Below are 20,932 nucleotides of genomic sequence, written 5' to 3'. Positions count from 1 at the left end.
AACGGCAGATGAATTGAAAATATGTGCCCTCGCCCACATAGGTTAAATATGTGAGTGTGGTGAAACAGAACGCCCATCTATGCACTACGAACGTAATGACACAGACAGTTAAGTTATGAATTCTGTCTCATGGTTGGTAGTACAGCTTCACCGTCGGGTTTGGCATCATGCATGAACAATTTGTAACTGCAGCATTACTAAGGCAGACGCCACATTTCACCCCCCTCCCTTTGCTTGACGTATATTCTTCTCATCGTCAAACCCAATGAATGTATTTACATAGTCTTAAATGTCAGCTGGCTGAATTTACGGAGACTCTTGATTTCTTGTAGCAGCTGCTGTCTCCAGCACCACTCGCAACACGACAGTAATGCAATCACTCCCGTTCATTTGGCTGGCTGGCTGGCTGACTGATTGACTGGCTGTCTGGCTGACTGATTGACTGGCTGTCTGGCTGAATGACTGACTGGCTAGCTGCAGCGCTTGTCTATTACTCAATGTGCTGGATTAAGTGGATCTTGTCTGGACATGGCTGGGCTTGTCTGGACTGAGTGGAACAACAAGCTACGGAGCTCCGATTAGCACTGTATTCTGCAGCCGTATTGGTCGATCTCCTACCTATATTGCCAAACAGTCAGCCACCAGAGTTGTATTATGAATGTCTTATAACAGAGCTATACTATAACTGCAAGCAGTAACAAAGTCAACAAAAGCAATTCATTATTTACTTATTATTCAAAGGAAATGAGGCCTTCCGTATATATGACAGAATGCCTTTCCTAGGACACTATATTGGAATTTTGCAAAGGCATGAGTAACAAACATACACCACCCCCCTCAAACCACACCACACATGCACACACACACACACACGCACACGCACACGCACCCACACACACACACCCACACACGCACGCACACACACAAAACCTTCCTATGACTCACTGGGCTTTGCCCCTGCTCTCTCATCAGTGACACAGACACAGGAAGAGAGACAGAGAGGTCACATCCACACGCCCCAGACCAACGCTGGCCAGCTTCCCTCCCTAGGCAGGCCTTACCCTGGCAAGGCAGAGGTAGAGTCATTAGCCCTCCCTCCACTACAGCCATATAGTGCAGGCCTCTGTCGTCAGTGACAATTTACAGGAAATGAGAGGTGCTTTTGACCAGGAAAAAATCTATGTGTCTCTACTTGTGTGTGTGTGTGTGTGTGTCTACATCGGGTGTAGATAATGACCCTAATATTTTCTCATAGACGGATGACTTGTACCATCTGTAGTAGACAGCAGCTGTTGCCAATTGAAGGGAGTGAGGGGGGCGTTGCCGGCCATCACACAGATTGCTATGGCGCTGGACAGACACCACTCAACTAATGGGGCTGTATCTTCATGAACATGTAAAGATGTGCCTTAATGAGTGTGTGTGTCCTTGTGTGTGAGTGTGTGTGGGGGAGGGGTGTGAATGAGTGAGCTTGTGTGTGTGTGTGTGTGTGTGTGTGTGTGTGTGTGTGTGTGTGTGTGTGTGTGTGTTAGCTCGTTCCTGCACATATGTGTGTGACAATGTGAGCAATAGAGTGCCTTTGCATGCGTGTGTGCAATAATTTCTATCACGGTTTTGCGAAGACGCTGGAAATGAAATCTCTCCCTGTATCTTCTGTGGGACCTATGGTTTACATAGAGATCATCGGTACAGATTAGAATAACAGGTTAGGTTGGCGTCAGAAGAAGTTGAACTGTGTACCCCAGGGTAAGCGGGTCAGGTCAGGTGTGGTTGACACAGACGAGACAAGGCGAGGCTGGGAGTAGGTTGCCACAGAGTTGAGGTAGCAGCCTTCTCACATCAACTCACTTCCTCTCGCTGCCAAGCTTCTCACGCCATGGCGGTTGATCACTTTCAGTATCTGTGACATCAGGCTGCCTGTCTGTGTCTCACACACTCCTCTGTGTCACCTGTGTCCTCCGACTCCTCTGTGTCCTCTGTGTCCTCCGATTCTTCTGTGTCCTCTGTGTCCTCCGATTCTTCTGTGTCCTCTGTGCATGATAGCTTTTCTTATTTTGTTTAGTTTCGTTTCTCCTTGTTTTTTCTCTTTTCTGTGTTGTTCTTCTCCTCTTTTCCCTGTTAGGTTATCTTGTCTGTGTGCCATTCGTATACACTCTCCAAACAGTATATCAATCTTATCCAATACTACAAGCCTATAGGAGTCCAATAAACCATGCATACATCATTTGGACTTCTGCTTATGTTAAGACTTACTTAAGACCAGGAAAGAGATTAACTGTGCTCTCCCGCCCAGGTGGAATGGCCAGTTGTTTTCGGAACTCTCTCTCACTCTCACTCTCTCTCTCTCTCTTTCTCACACACACACTCCCCCTCTCTCCTGCACTCTCTCTCATGCCCTCTCTCCCTCCACTCCATTTCACCCTCTCCCTCCCTCTGTCCCTGCTCTGGTTTTCACAAGACCCTCCCAAGGTTCCCAGAGGAGGAGTTGCAGGGCTTTCTGGGAGAGAGAGCTGTCAGATTAATAGATTTTATTTTTCCTCTCTGTGATGCGAGAGGGCCAGAAAGCCTCTCCCTGCTAGGGGCTCACTGCTGCTAAAAGCAACGTTTTTGTGTTTCGAAGGGGAAAGTGGTTGGGAGGAGGGTGTGTGTGTGTTGGGGGTGTGTGTGTGTGTGTGGGGGGGGGGGGGGGGGGGTTGCTTGTGTGTGTGTTTGTGTGCATGCGAGCAACACATCCTATTTCCCTGTTCCCCTCTGTGTGTCTTGGCTTGTTTTCATTAGTCCTAACAGAGTAGAGGAGTAGGAACACTAAACACAAACAGTACATGCCCCATGACTTTGCTCTCCATGCCAGTGAACCTGTGGCCATGTATCTGGTATATTGGTGAGTCTAAAAACTTACCCAACAGTGCCACCTACCAGCCAATCAGTGTCCTTCAGCTGCAATGAAGTTGCTTTCATAAGTCAGGTGCTTTTTAAAAAATGTTTGCCTAAAATGACATACCCAAATCTAACTGGGAGAATATAATAAAATGGCTCAGGGTTGAACTCCAGTGTTCTTATTGAAGTCACCATGCAGATTCTGTCAAATTAAACTATCCTTCATGAGTCATGACCACTGAGTCCGAAAAATAAAATAGTCTAAACTGCACTTATGACCTACTACTTTTAACTATGCCTATGAAAGAAAGCTCCTTATTTCAATAAGCTCTTCTATATCAGGATTCTAATGACGCGTTTTCATCTCTCTTTGGTCATGTGGTTCCACATACACTGAGTGTACAAAGCAAGTAGCCTAGTGGTTAGAGCATTGTGCTAGTAACCGCAAGGCTGCAAGATTGAATCCCCGAGCTGACAAGTTAAAAATATTTTGTTCTGCCCCTGAACAAGGCAGTTAACCCACTGATCCTAGGCCGTCATTGAAAATAAGAATTAGTTCTTAACTGACTTGCCTAGTTAAATAAAGGTGAACATTTTTGGGGGGGAACATGTTCCTAATATTGAGTTGCACCCCCTTTTGCCCTCAGAACAGCCTCAATTTGTTGCCCCATTATCTCTACAAGGTGTCGAAAGCGTTCCACAGGGATACTGGCCCATGTTGACTCCAATGCTTCCCACAGTTGAGTCAAGTTGGCTGGATGTGTTTTGGGTGGTGGACCGTTCTTGATACACATGGGGAACTGATGAAAAAAAAACCCAGCAGCTTTGCAGTTCTTGACACACTCAAACCGGTGCACCTGGCACCTACTTCCACACCCCGTTCAAAGACAATTCAATATTTTGAATGACCAATTCACCCTCTGAATGGCACACATACACAATCCATGTTTCAATTGTCTCGTAGCTCCAAGGGATCATAGCTTTCACCTGGATTCACCTGGTCAGTCTATGTCCTGATGTTTGGACACTCCATGTATATTTTAAGCCCCAACTCTGAGGCTTTGTCATCACCTAAAGATAGCACGGAAAAAGTGGGGCATTGGTATGCGGGTATTTACTGCCTACCAAACAGCACCAAGTCTATTTTTATGGCCTAGCGCAACAGCACCTTATCAACATCACCACCAAGACCTTGTTTAGCTGAATCAGGTAGTGCTGGGCTCAGATAAAAGTCTGCACAGACTGTGGTCCTCCAGAACCAGGAGTTAATAACACTGTGTTGAGCAGCACTTCTATATGCAATAACTACAGTAAGATCAAGACAGTCGCCTTGAAGAAATCATTTAAGTGATATTGTCGAATTGGGGAGTGATGCAATTTGACCTATTTTAACTAAGATCATCGATTGACCAGCATCCAATGAGCATCCAATCAATATCCCGGGCAGCAGTTGTGGATCTTTGACTTACAGTATAAATGCTAGAAGTGTAAGGGGTTGTAATATGACTCTTCCTGAGTTCCTCAGCTATAAATACTCTCTCCTCTCCTCCCTCTCTATAACTATGACTGAGTGTCTCTAGGCTCCATGAATCTCCTGACTCCATCGCAGGGAGGATTGTGGGTGACACGCAGACATATGGCCCAGCTCCCAGCATGCACTGGAAGGCACCTGCCATACGCAGCTAAAGAGTGGACCAGACTCAGTTCTTTATGACTTCCGTCTTGTGGTGATCAATACACACACACACACACACACACACACTGTCATCTTATATCTGCACACATAAGTCCCAAAGCCACCACCAATTAATTTAGTCGCTACTGTACATGTTTTGTTCTTGTGTTGAGTTCAATAGTTAAAAAAAAAACGAGGGAGGGCTATTTTCAACTTCATTGATGTGACAGACTTTTTTCACAATTTCTTAGGGTCTGAAGTTGCGCTGGGGGTTGAGGTGAACTTGCACAAAACTGTTTGACTTCGTATAGAATCACTATCTGTGATCCTTGAATATCTCCAAGTAGAGCTAATTACTGTGTTTTTGTGACGGTGAATGGTAGCAACATTAGAGGGTGATATTTACAGTGTACGAATAAACAATTAGCCTAATTCTAGGTTTTAGAGTGTAGCCTGTTTCCGACTGTGAATGGTAATACCATTTGCCGAGGGTGATATTCTTAGAATGACAGGTCACAAAGTGTCTGATGACTGAAAAGTACATTCTGGAAATGAAAAAAGCAGCGCTCATCAATTTACTTTCATACGCTACTGTCATATTGCTATAATCATGGGGTCAGCATTTATACTACCAGGCAGTTGTCTAAAATAGATCTCAGTCTGTGCTACTGTGCCAACAATACACAAACGGATGAACCTCCTTCGACTTCTGTTAGTCAGCGATGCATCATGTGTGTCTCTTCAAATCAAATCAAATGTATTTATGAAGCCCTTTTTACATCGGCCGATTGTCACAAAGTGCTGTACAGAAACCCAGCCTAAATCCCCAAGCAGCAAGCAATGCAGATGTAGAAGTGCGGTGGCTAGGAAAAACTCCTTAGAGGAAGGAACCTAGGAATAAACATAGAGAGGAACCAGGCTCTGAGGGGTGGCCAGTCCTCTTCTGGCTGTGTAGGGTTGTGATTATAACACTACATGGCCAAGATGTTCAAACGTTCATAGACGACCAGCAGGGTCAAATAATAATAATCATCACAGTGGTTGTAGAGGGTGCAACAGGTCAGCACCTCAGGAGGAAATGTCAGTTGGCTTTTCATAGCAGAGCATTGAGTTAGAGACAGCAGTTGAGGTTGAGAGAGAGTCGAAAAACAGCAGGTCCAGGACAAGGTAGCACGTCCGGTGAACAGGTCAGGGTTCAATAGCCGCAGGCAGAACATAAACTGGAGCAGCAGCACGACCAGGTGGACTGGAGACAGCAAGGACTCATCAGGCCAGGTAGTCCTGAGACATGGTCTCAGGGCTCAGGTTCTCTGGGAGGGGAGGGAGAGAGAGAGAATTAGAGGGAGCATACTTAAATTCACACAGGACACCAGATAAAACAGGAGAAATACTCCAGACATAACAGACTGACCCTAGCCCCCCCGACACGTAAGCTATTGCAGCATAAATACTGGAGGCTGAGACAGGAGGGGCCTGGGAGACACTGTGGCCCCATCCGACGATACCCCCGGACAGGATTAACCAGGCAGGATATAACTACACCCACTTCGCCAAAGCACAGCCTCCACACCACTAGAGGGATATATTTTAACCACCAACTTACTACTGAGTATACTACTGAGTACAGCCCACAAAGATCTGCCCCATGGCACGAACCTGAAGGGGGCGCCAAACCCAGACAGGAAGATCGCGTAAGTGACTCAACCCACTCAAGTGATGCACCCCTCCTAGGGACGGGATGGAAGAGCACAGGTAAGCCAGTCACTCACCCTATTACGGGGGCTAAGAGGCAAAGAATCCTGGTGGACTGAGGGGAACCGGCCAGGCAGATACAGCAAGGGCGGTTCATTACTCCAGTGCCTTTCCGTTCACCATCACACCCCTGGGCCAGACTACACTCAATCATAGGACCTACTGAAGAGATGAGTCTTCAATAAAGACTTAAAGTTGAGACCGAGTCTGCGCCTCTCACATGGGTAGGCAGACCATTCCATACAAATTGAGCTCTATAGGAGAAAGCCCTGCCTTCAGTTGTTTGCTTAGAAATTCTAGGGACAATAAGGAGGCCTGCGTCTTGTGACCATACTGTACGTGTAGGTATGTACTGCAGGACCAAATCGGAGAGATAGGTAGGAACAAGCCCATGTAATGCTTTGTATGTTAGCAGTAAAAACTTGAAATCAGCTCTAGCCTTTACTAGAGGCCAGTGTAGAGAGGCTAGCGCTGGAGTAATATGATCACATTTTGGGGTTCTAGTCAAAATTCTTGCAGCCGTGTTTAGCACCAAGTTATTTAGTGCTACTTTTTCAAAGTAGAACATTGCAGTAGTCTAATCTAGAAGTGACAAAAGCATGGATGAACTTTTCTGCATCATTTTTGGTCATAAAGTTTCTTGAAATAGTCTTGATATGTTCATCAAAAGAGAGATCAAGGTCCAGAGTAACACAGAGGTCAATCCACAGTTTTATTTGAGACGACTGCACAACCATCAAGATTCACTGTCATATCCAACAGAAGATCTCCCCGTTTCTTGGGACCTGGAACAAGCATCTCTGTTTCATCTGAGTTTAAAAGTAAAACATTTGCTGCCATCCACTTCCTGAAGTCTGAAAAACAGGCTTCCAGGGAGGGCAATTGTGGGGCTTCACCATGTTTCATCGAAATGTACAGCTGTGTATTGTCCGCATAGCAGTGAAAGGTAACATTATGTTTCCAAATGACATCACCAAGAGGTCAAATAGATGGAAGATGGAGTTCCAGCAGCAACACAGAGCCAGGGCCTCGTCTCTGCTCACAGACATACCTGGTGCATTAGCTCATTGAACCAATCCTGAACTATGAGGATAGCCCCCTAGTGCATGGCCACAACACTTGGATCCTAAAGGAGAGTTTTGGGATCACGTCAGTGTCCAGCCATCTGTAGCCTTCACTTCTAGTATGTCGCCCAAGCCTAGCCAACACCCCCAAAATAGTCAGGGGTGGGGCTCCAAACACATGTATGAAACACCAGGGACAACATTACCCCGTTGATCTCATCCAACAGCCGTGACTCAGGGTAGAGGGTGGAGTGTGGTAAGGCGACCCTCAGCTGTGGCACGACCAACCCAGCGCTGTGACTAATGAACCAATGACAAACACAGAGGTAAAAATAGAAGCATCTCCCCGTAAAAACGTAAACAGGATATGGCCATAAGCTCAGTTTAAACCACTGACTTCTCGCAGGGTATTCTTGTTTCTTGTACCATACCACTTAATGCCCCCTTCCCCCGTCCTTCTTTATTGAGCTCATGTGTTGTAAATAGGGCAACAAGGCGGAGGGCTTTAGGGAGAGAGGGAGTATATAAGCCTGAGAGGTACTACCACAAGTTCAGAAACACTTGCGGGAGTAGAGCACCAACCAAGAGATCCTCACAGCAAGAGATCCAAGGAACTCACACTCCTCTTCTTCTAAACAGACTGGAAAGGAAAACAGAAAAAATAACAATATGACTCAGTCCGCCGCCCCAGCAATCGAGAGCATCTTCGGAAACGATCCTTTCTTCAGTCAGGAGAGGATGGTCTTCCCCCCCATGCACCACCAGGCCCTCTCCGGCGTCCAAGAGGACTTCTTTCAAAGGAGGTCCAACCTGGCCAGTGATCTCCTCAAGGAGGTTCGCGATGGGCTCCCCAGTATGCACCAGCTACACGAGAGGGCCCACCTCCGAATGGGCTCCCCATTCATGGAGAGTAGGATCACAGGAGTTCCAGCAACAGCACAGAGCCAGGTGGCTGAGACAGGCCGGAGCCACAGCCCCCTGGCCCTGAGCCTAAACGTCCAAGGCTTCAACCCAGAAGACATCACAGTCAAGCTGGATGGACGGAGGCTAGCCGTGGTGGCCATGAAACAGGCCAAAGCAGAAGAGGCTAAATCCACCTCCTCCGCCAACTCTTCCTGCTCCTTTTCCTCCTCCTCGTCCCAACAGAAAGGCTTTGTCCAGAAAATTGACCTGCCTGCCCACCTAGACCTAACAGCCTTGACCTGTTCTCTGGGAGAAGATGGACAGCTGAGGATCGAAGCTCCCACAGCCGCCCCCCAGCTGGAAGCTCCTACAGAGGAGCAGGAGGTCCCCCTCCACTTCAGAACCTCCCTGGACGTACCCATAGCCAAGGGAACCATGGAAGAGTCTACAACAGGGAAGACCTCAAAACCTTGAATTACAAAGACTGTCTGAATATTTTATAAAACACTTAATTGTATTAATAATCCGGTGGATGACATTGTGGAAAATCATTTATAATATGCCTATTTGAATAAATATTATTTAATAAAGACAATATGATATTGGAATGATGGTTGCTAGAATTGTGGCTTGTGTGGGTGACAGTTTTAAAATAGATAACTAGATAACTGTCATTGCCAACAAAGGATATATAACAAAGTATTGAGATAAACTTTTGTTATTGACCAAATACTTATTTTCCACCATAATTTGCAAATAAATTCATAAAAAATAATCCTACAATGTGATTTTCTGGATTTTTTTTCTCATTTTGTCTGTCATAGTTTAAGTGTACCTATGATGAAAATTACAGGCCTCTCTCATCTTTTTAAGTGGGAGAACTTGCACAATTGGTGGCTGACTAAATACTTTTTTGCCCCACTGTAAGTGATGGATCCTGTCATTACTAGCATACTATACACTTTAAACAGTCATGTGAACTGAATATTTTTACAGTCCAAAAAACAAATGCAACCTTGCACTCCGTACCTTAAAACACACAGTATTTTTCTCACTCACATCTGGATTAGGAGACAGATGTCTCCTGGACAAAGACATTGTTGCATGTCACGTTGGTTGCATTTGCATGTTCTCTACATCTGTATTGAAATCAGGGGTACAGGCATGTGTGGACTTGGTGGACACAGGCCCACCCACTGCGGAACCAGGTCCTACCAGGCCGACCCAAACAGATTGAGCAAAAACAAAACAAAAATATTTATTTTAACCTTAGCGGATCCCTTTATGTTCCTGTATGTCTAAGATGGCGTAGCAGTCGGACATGTGTTTTGTCTTGTCCCATGTAAATAATAGTTTTACTCGGTTTTTTTCTTATATATTTAGTACGGATTAAATATACTCCTCACCCAATGTGGTACGGATCTGCTATTTTTATACTTTAGGACCGGAACCCCCATCAGAAGCAAGCCAGCTAACTAGCTACTAGCTAGTAGTCAGTTGGCTAGCGGTCTTCACCGTTAACTCTAACACCAGCTAGCCTCAGCTCAGTCAATACCTGCCAGTCTGCACAGCGCGATATCAACCCAATGCAAATCGGACTTCTATTTCTCAACCACATCTCCGGATTCCTACCGTAAGCTCTGGACCATTACACCGGATCATCGCAGCTGGCTAGCTGCAATCCGAGTGGCTACTCCTGGCTAACGCCTCTGTCCCAAAGCAAGCACAAGTTAGCCTTGAGCTAGCCTCGAGCTAGGCCCACCTCCCGGCTAGCCGAAGAGGTCTACCAGCTAATTATTGGGCAACAATATCTCTTTCGCCAATTGGCCCGGACCCTTTATTGCCGACATGGAGCCCCGCCGATCCATCACGACTGGTCTGCCGACGTATTCGTCCGAGCTGGTTTCAACAGGCTTTTCCGTTGTCACGTCGCCGAAGACCCATCTGCTAGCCCCGGCCCGCTAGCTCCAGCTCACCTAGCGTAGTAGCGACTACTGAACGACTCCCTGGCTCACCTATTGCTGCTCATTGGACCCTATGATCACTCGGCTACACATGCCTCTCCCTAATGTCAATATGCCTTGTCTACTGCAGTTTAGGTTAGTTATTATTGTTTTATTTCACTGTAGAGCCCCCAGCCCCGCGCTAAATGCCTTAGATAGCTCTTTTGTCGCACCCTCCACACATGCGGAGACCTCACCCGGCTTAACTGGTGCCTTCAGAGACGCAACCACTCTCATCGTCACAATGCCAAGGTTTACTTCCACTGTACTCACATCCTACCATACCCTTGACTGTACATTATGCCCTGAATCTATTCTACCACGCCCAGAAATCTACTCCTTTTATTCTCTGTCCCCAATGCACTAGACAACCAGTTCTTATAGCTTTTAGCCGTACCCTTATCCTACTCCTCCTCTGTTCCTCTGGTGATGTAGAGGTTAACCCAGGCACTGTAGCCCCCAGCACCACACCCTTTCACAAGGCACTCTCATTTGTTGACTTCTGTAAATGTAAAAGCCTTGGTTTCATGCATGTTAACATCAGAAGCCTCCTCCCTAAGTTTGTTTTATTCACTGCTTTAGCACACTCCGCCAACCCTGATGCCCTAGCTGTGTCTGAATCCTGACTTAGGAAGACCACCAAAAATGATGACATTTTCATCCCCAACTACAACATTTTCTGACAAGATAGAACTGCCAAAGGGGGCAGAGTTGCAATCTACTGCAGAGATAGCCTGCAGAGTTATGTCATACCATCCAGGTCTGTGCACAAACAATTCGAGCTTCTACTTTTATAAATCCATCTTTCCAGAAATAAGTCTCTCACCGTTGCTGCTTGTTATAGACCCCCCTCAGCCCCGAGCTGTGCCCTTGACATCTTATGTGAATTGACTGCCCCCCATCTATCTTCAAAGTTCGTGCTGTTTAGGTGACCTAAACTGGGATATGCTTCACACCCCGGCCGTCCTACAATCTAAGCTAGATTCCCTCAATCTCACACAAATTATCAAGGAACCTACCAGGTACAACCCTAAATCCGTAACCATGGGAACAGTCATATATATCACCCTGACCAACTTGCCCTCTAAATACACCTCTGCTGTTTTCAACCAGGATCTCAGCGATCACTGCCTCATTGCCTGAGTCCATAACGGGTCCGCGGTCAAACGACCACCCCTCATCACTGTCAAACGCTCCCTTAAACACTTCAACGAGCAGGCCTTTCTAATCGACCTGACCCGGGTATCCTGGAAGGATATTGACCTCATCCCTTCAGTAGAGGATGCCTGGTTGCTCTTTAAAAGTCCTTTCCTCACCATCTTAAAAAAGCATGCCCCATTCAAAAAATGTAGAACTAAGAACAGATATAGCCATTGCTTCACTTGTCACGCCCTGACCTTAGAGAGCCTTTTTATGTCTCTATTTGGTCAGGGTGTGATTTGGGGTGGGCATTCTATGTTTTTGTTTTCTATGATTTTGTATTTCTATGTTTTGGCCGGGTATGGTTCTCAATCAGGGACAGCTGTCTATCATTGTCTCTGATTGGGAACCATACTTAGGTAGCCCTTTCCCTCCTTTCAGGGTAGGAAATGAACTTTGTTTGTGGCACTTAGCCCTGAAGCGTCACGGTTGTTTTTGTATTGTTTATTGTTTTTGTCGGCGTCATCATCATCCTAATAAAAAATATGTACTCTCACCACGCTTTGGTCTACTTCATTTGACGGCCATGACATCACTCCAGACTTGACTGCCCTTGACCAGCACAAAAACATCCTGTGGCATACTGCATTAGCATCGAATAGCCCCCGTGATATGCAACTTTTCAGGGAAGTCAGGAACCAATATACACAATCAGTTAGGAAAGCTAAGGCTAGCTTTTTCAAACAGAAATTTGCATCCTGTAGCACTAATTCCAAAAAGTTTTGGGACACTAAAGTCCATGGAGAATAAGAGCACCTCCTCTGCCCACTGCACTGAGGCTCGGAAACACAGTCACCACCGATAAATCTACGATAATGGATAATTTCAAAAAGCATTTTTCTACGGCTGGCCATGCTTTCCACCTGGCTACCCCTACCTCGGCCAACAGTTCTGCACCCCCCCCCCCCCCCCCCCCCCCCCCCCGTGCTTCTCCTTCACCTAAATCCAGAATGCTGATGTTCTGAAAGAGCTGCAAAATCTGGATCCCTACAAATCAGCTGGGCTAGACAAACTGGACCCTCTATTTCTAAAATTATCAGCAGAAATTGTTGCAACCTCTATTACTAGCCTGTTCAACCTCTTTCGTATCGTACATTGGAAAGCTGCAGCGGTCATCCCCCTCTTCAAAGGGGGAGACACTCTAGACCCAAACTGTCATAGACCTATATCCATCCTGTCCTGCCTTTCTAAAATCTTCAGAAGCCAAGTTAACAAACAGAACCATTTCGAATCCCACCGTACCTTCTCCACTATGCAATCTGGTTTCCGAGCTGGTCAAGGGTGCACCTCAGCCATGCTCAAGGTCCTAATCGATATCATAATTGCCATTGATAAAAGACAGTGCTGTGCAGCCGTCTTCATCGACCTGGCCATGGCTTTCGACTCTGTCAATCACTGCATTCATATCAGCAGACTCCTTAGTTTCTCAAATGACTGCCTCGCCTGGTTCACCAACTACTTCTCAGATAGAGTTCATTGTGTCACTGGCCATAGTCTTATATAACACAACAGATTGGATAAACTGGAATGACATTCTCATTTGCACAAAAAGAGCTGCAAGCAAACCACGCCCCAAAATATTTGAATGAGCCGCCACCCCTACATTTTAATTATTACTAAAAGAGCAAAGAACCCTTTTGTGAACTGCTAATAACCATTTGAAGATTCTTTGAGAACCAAAGGGTTATTTGAGTCATTATCGTTCCACATAGGACCATCACCCTTCCCAAAGAACCCTTGAGGAACCCTCCTTTCTTAGTGTGTACCCTTACCAAACACTACCTCTTCATTGTCAGATGATGGCGCCAGTACCCTATAATAAGGAATTTCCCATTACAGTTGATGTATGTGTAATTCAATCAGACATACTCTTCCAAACCATCTATCATTCTGTTGAAGTAATGGTTTGCTTCATATTTTCTGTTGAATAAATTAATTGCAACATTTGATCGTATCAGTTCGTATAGGTCCTGCATACTGTTTACTGGTGAAGACCAAACAAGTCTGTATAGATCCATGTTAACTTCTAGTAATGGTAAAACTAAACAAAAGGGACACTGAGCAGGAACGCAAGCTGTAATTTGACATATGCAGTGTAAGAGGCCTCTTCTTCCTTATTCATTTCATGTGACTTTTTGTGTATGCCACATATAATCTTTTATTTCTATATTTTTTTAATTCAACCTATATTTATCCAGGTTAGTCTCATTGAGGTAAAAAAAATATTTATTTTTCGAGAGACCTGCTTCCAATCTAGACCTGGTAGCTAATCTAGCTAGATTTGCGTACACAACAATCCATTTGCATACACCACAATTCAATTCACTCGTTGTGTAAAACCCCACAATTCACTCTTTGCTTTCACCACGTTCACAAGACACACTGAACCTCCTGGCTCAGACTTACATCAGTCTGGTTGTTACTGGTTGTTACTGGTTACTGAATGTGAACTTCAACAGAGCAGGGAGTCAAGTCAGGAAAGTTGTAGCAAGTTATAGTCAAGCACTAATCATGGATACGTCCTATACAGCCACTGAAACAAATGTTTTCTCAACTAAAGCTCACGGGCAACTTTTCAATCACCTCTAGAATCCCTTCCAGAATCCCTTTATTAAGGCTGATGACGAAGAATCTACCGGAGACAAAGGGGTTCAGAGAAGGGTAAGACGCCAAACGGAAAACAGCATCTTTCGTCTCTACACTTGGGGGAACTCAACACCAGGGAAAGGAGAAGAAGAAAGAGCTTTAAATGCTACCATTACACCCAACACCCTGAAGGGGCCTAAATTAGTATCTGTAAAGGTTCCTCTGACATTTGCTACCTGAGAGACACTATTTGTTGTCGAGCCATAACAGGGACAAAACACAGCAGTTAATATTTGATGAGTACTGCCCGGGGCAACGCGATAGACTCTAGGAAGAGAAGAAGAAAGGAAACCACTTAAATCTTTAGCTTTATTTAAATGTCACCGAAATCAAAGATTTACATAATGAGAGCTAGCTGACCCTTTCCAATGTGTAAAGGCTCCACTCCAATGTAGAACAGGCAAATTCGTATAGGTGAAAGAGCTGGTACAGTACGTTCAGAGAAACATACACTAGTCGAGTTGCACTATTCAGTTAACAGGGATCTGTTTTTCTGTTTTTCACAAATTAAGAGTGCTTCCTCTGCCATGCTTATACCCAAGGATCATCTCATGTTAGATAGAGCACTTTCACAATGTTTTGGGGACACAAATAAAGCGTTGTCAATCCAAGTGGATAATCATCACCTGGAGGGGGGAACCAAAAATCTCAGGGATCCCGTTTCTCCCCAGTAAATATGGTTCCTTGTACGACAAACTAAACCCAATGACACAGTCCACAGCCGGCCTGGCAGCTTGTATAATCTGGATGAATATGTAGACAGCACGTGTTGGTCTAAAATAGTGTCTGACTGGTATCGATTTTCAGCCCTGATGAGGTGCAGAGAGAGCTGCTGCCACATCATCATCATCATCATCCCAAAGTGTCAGTCAGTGTTGCTATCGTAAGCTGAACCCCCAACTTTCTCTCTCTCTCTCTCTCTCTCTCTCTCTTTCTCTCTCCATCTGTCTCTCTCTTTCTTTCTCTCTGAGAATAGTGTGGGTTGTTTTCATTATCATCCTTAACTACACTACAGATCCATAACTACACTATCCTCTCTGAGAATAGTGTGGGTTGTTTTCATTATCATCCTTAACTACACTACAGATCCATAACTACACTATCCTCTCTGAGAATAGTGTGGGTTGTTTTCATTATCATCTTTAACTACACTACAGATCCATAACTACACTATCCTCTCTGAGAATAGTGTGGCCTGTTTTCATTATCATCCTTAACTACACTACAGATCCATAACTACACTATCCTCTCTGAGAATAGTGTGGGTTGTTTTCATTATCATCCTTAACTACTGTCACGGTCTTCCTCCTCTTCATCTGAAGAGGAGAGGCGAGAAGGATCAGAGTACCCAAATGCGGTGTGGTATGTGTTCATAGTGAATTTTAATAAAGAGAACACTGAACACTGCAACACTATACAAAAACAATAAACCAATGACGACCGTGAAGCTACAAATGAGACCTGTGCTGACACAAGCCACTAACATAGACAATCACCCACAAACAAACAGTGCAACCCCGGCTACCTAAGTATGATTCTCAATCAGAGACAACTAATGACACCTGCCTCTGAGAACCATACTAGGCCCAAACATAGAAATCCCCAAATCATAGAAAATCAAACATAGACTGCCCACCCAACTCACACCCTGACCATACTAAATAAATACAAAACAAAGGAAATAAAGGTCAGAACATGACAACTACACTACAGATCCATAACTACACTATCCTCTCTGAGAATAGTGTGGGTTGTTTTCATTATCATCCTTAACTACACTACAGTTCCATAACTACACTATCCTCTCTGAGAATAGTGGGTTGTTTCCCTTCTCATCCACTACCCGACCCACAGCCTCATAACAGTAGATCCTTGATCGTCAGTATTGTTTCTCACTGATGTTCAGTGGAGTAAGACTAAATGATCTTGCCCTAGTTATAAGGGCCCAGAGTTTTCCTGGCCAAGTCACATGAGAAACAGGAAAAACTCCCTGACTTATAAACTAGATGAGCTTCACAAGGCTTACAGATCTTCCTGATACAGTCTACAGCCAACTTATGGATATGAACAAGATCAATACCTCACTATGACTGTCCATTATGATGTGTGATCATCTGTGGCCCCTGAGGTGGAAGAACAGGCGGACAGACAGAAAATGTTATGTTATGCCTCAGCCCTCCAGAGTCTCATCTGTGAAATCTGACCTGAATGATGTGTTCTATCAGGACACGGGCATTTGGTCTTTGTTCCTGGTCTTGGGTTTGTTTGCTGGAGAGTGAAGCCATGACGATAATGGTCTGGGAAGAGCTTTCAGAGGCTCAGTAATCTCTCTTGGGCATATTTTGTGTGTAATCCAAATAATGTGAAGGATAACACAGCAATAGTTCCTGTAGCATCAGGCATCAGTAGTTCCTGCGTTTTGGTTATCTTCACTGATATTTGGATGGGGGGGCTTTGGCTGAGAGCTTCATTTTGCGAGAGTGGACTTCACAAATTAGAACTCCCCATTTCTAACACGTATGGACCCAGAACTAAATCACTCACCTGACCAAATTGTTCTCGGTTAACCGAAATTAGAGGCTCAGTGGTGTTTTGGTTGAGTTACATATTCTAGCTCTCATCCAAGATATCCATTTTATAGGTGTAGGACTTTTCAAAGGGGATACTTTTTGTTGACATCTCTCCGCAACCATCAGTATCTTCCAGAATGTAATAGGATTCAAATATTTAGAGGGTTCTATTCTATTGTTTGTCTTGATCTTCCAGAAATCCTCTCATCTCCCCAAGGTAGGGTACCTAATTTGGAGAGCGCAATGGGAGAACATTATTGCCACCGTCAGCTATTACAGACCTGTGTAATATTGGATCATGTTGCTATTGGGCGTTTATGAGCGGGCGGTAGGACAAGGTCTGGAGCGCAGCTCCCCCGAAGGTTCTGGATGTCATAGAGACGACAGCATGAAATGTGGTCCGCTGCGTCAAACCCAATGAGCTTTGCCATGGCGACGAATATGAACTGGTAATGAAGATGGATTCCGACGGTGTCTCGGTATGGCCAGGGCCGAGGCAGGGGGTCGAAGGCTGATTTGATTTGTCAGGCGATCTAGCCGATACAGGGGCGAGTGCAGACAAGCGTTTAGCTGGGTCTCCAGTCCTTTATCTGGAGCTCACAGCACATTAGTGATTTTGGTGATAGCTCAGCCACAGGTTGCAGATGCTGTGGTGTACTAAACTAAGCAGACAGACATGTGTGTGTTCCCGTGGGATTATGAGGCTGCAGCATGTGACTCACGGGTTTAAAAAGATTTCTGCTTTGACAAATCTTTAAATATTCATGGGGCCGGTGGCTATTAGTGGTAGGTAAGATAATAAATAACTATAAGCAGGTAATTTCACGCAAATCATATAAATGGACAAACTAAGAATGCAGATATGTAAAAAAAAATACAAATATATACAGTGCCTTGCGAAAGTATTCGGCCCCCTTGAACTTTGCGACCTTTTGCCACATTTCAGGCTTCAAACATAAAGATATAAAACTGTATTTTTTTGTGAAGAATCAACAACAAGTGGGACACAATCATGAAGTGGAACGACATTTATTGGATATTTCAAACTTTTTTAACAAATCAAAAACTGAAAAATTGGGCGTGCAAAATTATTCAGCCCCCTTAAGTTAATACTTTGTAGCGCCACCTTTTGCTGCAATTACAGCTGTAAGTCGCTTGGGGTATGTCCTTATCAGTTTTGCACATCGAGAGACTGAAGTTCTTTCCCATTCCTCCTTGCAAAACAGCTCGAGCTCAGTGAGGTTGGATGGAGAGCATTTGTGAACAGCAGTTTTCAGTTCTTTCCACAGATTCTCGATTGGATTCAGGTCTGGACTTTGACTTGGCCATTCTAACACCTGGATATGTTTATTTTTCAACCATTCCATTGTAGATTTTGCTTTATGTTTTGGATCATTGTCTTGTTGGAAGACAAATCTCCGTCCCAGTCTCAGGTCTTTTGCAGACTCCATCAGGTTTTCTTCCAGAATGGTCCTGTATTTGGCTCCATCCATCTTCCCATCAATTTTAACCATCTTCCCTGTCCCTGCTGAAGAAAAGCAGGCCCAAACCATGATGCTGCCACCACCATGTTTGACAATGGGGATGGTGTGTTCAGGGTGATGAGGCTGTGATGCTTTTACGCCAAACATAATGTTTTGCATTGTTGCCAAAAAATTCCATTTTGGTTTCATCTGACCAGAGCACCTTCTTCCACATGTTTGGTGTGTCTCCCAGGTGGCTTGTGGCAAACTTTAATAAACAACACTTTTTATGGATATCTTTAAGAAATGGCTTTCTTCTTGCCACTCTTCCACAAAGGCCAGATTTGTGCGATATACGACTGATTGTTGTCCTATGGACAGAGTCTCCCACCTCAGCTGTAGATCTCTGCAGTTCATCCAGAGTGATCATGGGCCTCTTGGCTGCATCTCTGATCAGTCTTCTCCTTGTATGAGCTGAAAGTTTAGAGGGACGGCCAGGTCTTGGTAGATTTGCAGTGGTCTGATACTCCTTCCATTTCAATATTATCGCTTGCACAGTGCTCCTTGGGATGTTTAAAGCTTGGGAAATCTTTTTGTATCCAAATCCGGCTTTAAACTTCTTCACAACAGTATCTCGGACCTGCCTGGTGTGTTCCTTGTTCTTCATGATGCTCTCTGTGCTTTTAACGGACCTCTGAGACTATCACAGTGCATGTGCATTTATACGGAGGCTTGATTACACACAGGTGGATTGTATTTATCATCATTAGTCATTTAGGTCAACATTGGATCATTCAGAGATCCTCACTGAACTTCTGGAGAGAGTTTGCTGCACTGAAAGTAAAGGGGCTGAATAATTTTGCACGCCCAATTTTTCAGTTTTTGATTTGTTAAAACAGTTTGAAATATCCAATAAATGTCGTTCCACTTCATGATTGTGTCCCACTTGTTGTTGATTCTTCACAAAAAAATACAGTTTTATATCTTTATGTTTGAAGCCTGAAATGTGGCAAAAGGTCGCAAAGTTCAAGGGGGCCGAATACTTTCGCAAGGCACTGTATGTACATTAAAGTTGAGGGGCCCTTGTGTTGAGGACCAGCGTGGTGGATGTGTTGTTACCCTTACCACCTGGGGAAGGCCCGTCAGGAAGTCCAGGATCCAGTTGCAGAGGGAGGTGTTTAGTCCCAGGTTCCTTACCTTATTGATGAGCTTTGAGTGCACTATGGTGTTGAATGCTGAGCTGTAGTCAATGAATAAACGACCTGGCCCGGGTATCCTGTAAGGATTTTGACCTCATCCTGTCAGTAGAGGATGCCTGGTTATTCTTTAAAAGTGCTTTCCTCGCCATCTTAAATAAGCATGCCCTTTTCAAAAAATGTAGAACCAGGAACAGATAAAGCCCTGGTTCTCTCCAGACCTGACTGCCATTGACCTGCACAAAAACATCCTGTGGCGTTCTGCATTAGCATCGAACAGCCTCCTTGATGTGCAACTTTTCAGGGAAGTTAGAAACAAATATACACAGGCAGCTAGGAAAGATAAGGTTAGCTTTTTCAAGCATAAATTTGCATCCTGTAGCACAAACTCAAAAAAGTTCTGGGACACTGTAAAATTGAGAATAAGAGCACTTCCTCCCAACTACCCACTGCGCTGAGCCTAGGAACACTGTTACCACCTATAAATCCACTATAATTGAGAATTTCAATAAGCATTTTTCTACGGCTGGCCATGCTTTCCACCTGGCTACCCCTACCCCAGTCAACAGCCCTGCGCTCCCCACAGCAACTCACCCAAACCTCCCCCACTTCTCCTTCACCCAAATCCAGATATCTGAAAGAAAGAAAGAGAAAGAAAGAGCTGCAAAATCTGGACCCCTACAAATCACCCGGGCTAGACAATCTGGACAATCTCTTTCTAATATTATCTGCCGAAATTGTTGCACCCCCTATTACTAGCCCATTCAACCTCTCTTTCGTATCGTCTGAGATTCCCATAAATTGGAATGCTGCCGCGGTCATTCCCCTCTTAAAAAGTGAAGACACTCTAGACCCAAACTGCTACAGACCTATATCTATTCTTCCCTGCCTTTCTAAGGTCTTTGATTGCCAAGTTAACAAACAGATTTCTGACCATTTCGAATCCCACCGTACCTTTTCTGCTATGCAATCTTGTTTCAGAGCTGGTCATGGGTGCACCTCAACCACGCTCAAGGTCCTAAACGATATCATAACCGCCATCGATAAGAGACATTACTGTGCAGCCGTATTCATCGACGTGACTAAGGCTTTCGACTCTGTCAATCCCCACATTCTTATTGGCAGACTCAACTGCCTTGGTTTCTCAAATGATTGCCTCACCTGGTTCACCAACTACTTCTCTGATAGAGTTCAGTATGTCAAATCGGAGGGCCTGTTGTCCAGACCTCTGGAAGTCTCTATGGGGGTGCCACAGGGTTAAATTCTCTGTATACATCAATGATGTCGGTGATTCTTTGATCCACCTCTACGCAGACAACACCATTCTGTATACCTCTGGCCCTTCTTTGGACACTGTATTAACTAACCTCCAAATGAGCTTCAATGCCATACAACTCTCCTTCTGTGGCATCCAACTGCTCTTAAATTCAAGTAAAACTAAATGCATGCTCTTCAACCGATCGCTGCCCTTCACCTGCCCGCCCGTCCAGCATCACTACTCTGGACGGTTCTGACTTAGAATATGTGGACTACAAATACTACAACTACAAATACCTAGGTGTCTGGTTAGACTGTAAACTCTT

General features: G+C 44.8%; 1 protein-coding gene and 1 long non-coding RNA gene across 2 annotated transcripts in view; one reads left to right on the top strand and one right to left on the bottom strand.

Moving 5' to 3' along the window:
• LOC149978890 (uncharacterized) overlaps nt 1–20,932 on the bottom strand; it is a 699,006-nt gene that overhangs the window by 628,092 nt on the left and 49,982 nt on the right. The window lies entirely within an intron of this gene.
• LOC110486145 (alpha-crystallin B chain) lies at nt 7,769–8,879 on the top strand. The gene has a single exon (XM_021557533.3). It carries the CDS (start codon nt 8,038–8,040, stop codon nt 8,743–8,745), a length of 708 nt encoding a protein of 235 aa, XP_021413208.3. The 5' UTR covers nt 7,769–8,037; the 3' UTR covers nt 8,746–8,879.

The sequence above is a fragment of the Oncorhynchus mykiss genome, chromosome 13, assembly GCF_057628025.1.
Source record: "Oncorhynchus mykiss isolate SJ-2025 chromosome 13, ASM5762802v1, whole genome shotgun sequence".
NCBI classification, from domain to species: Eukaryota; Metazoa; Chordata; class Actinopteri; order Salmoniformes; family Salmonidae; genus Oncorhynchus; species Oncorhynchus mykiss.
Note: the sequence above shows the minus strand (reverse complement) of the source record. Positions and strands in the feature narration are given on the sequence as shown.

What these genes read in the sequence shown, in the direction of transcription:
- LOC110486145 (XM_021557533.3), top strand. Translation starts at nt 8,038, where the DNA reads ATGACTCAGTCCGCCGCCCCAGCAATCGAGAGCATCTTCGGAAACGAT.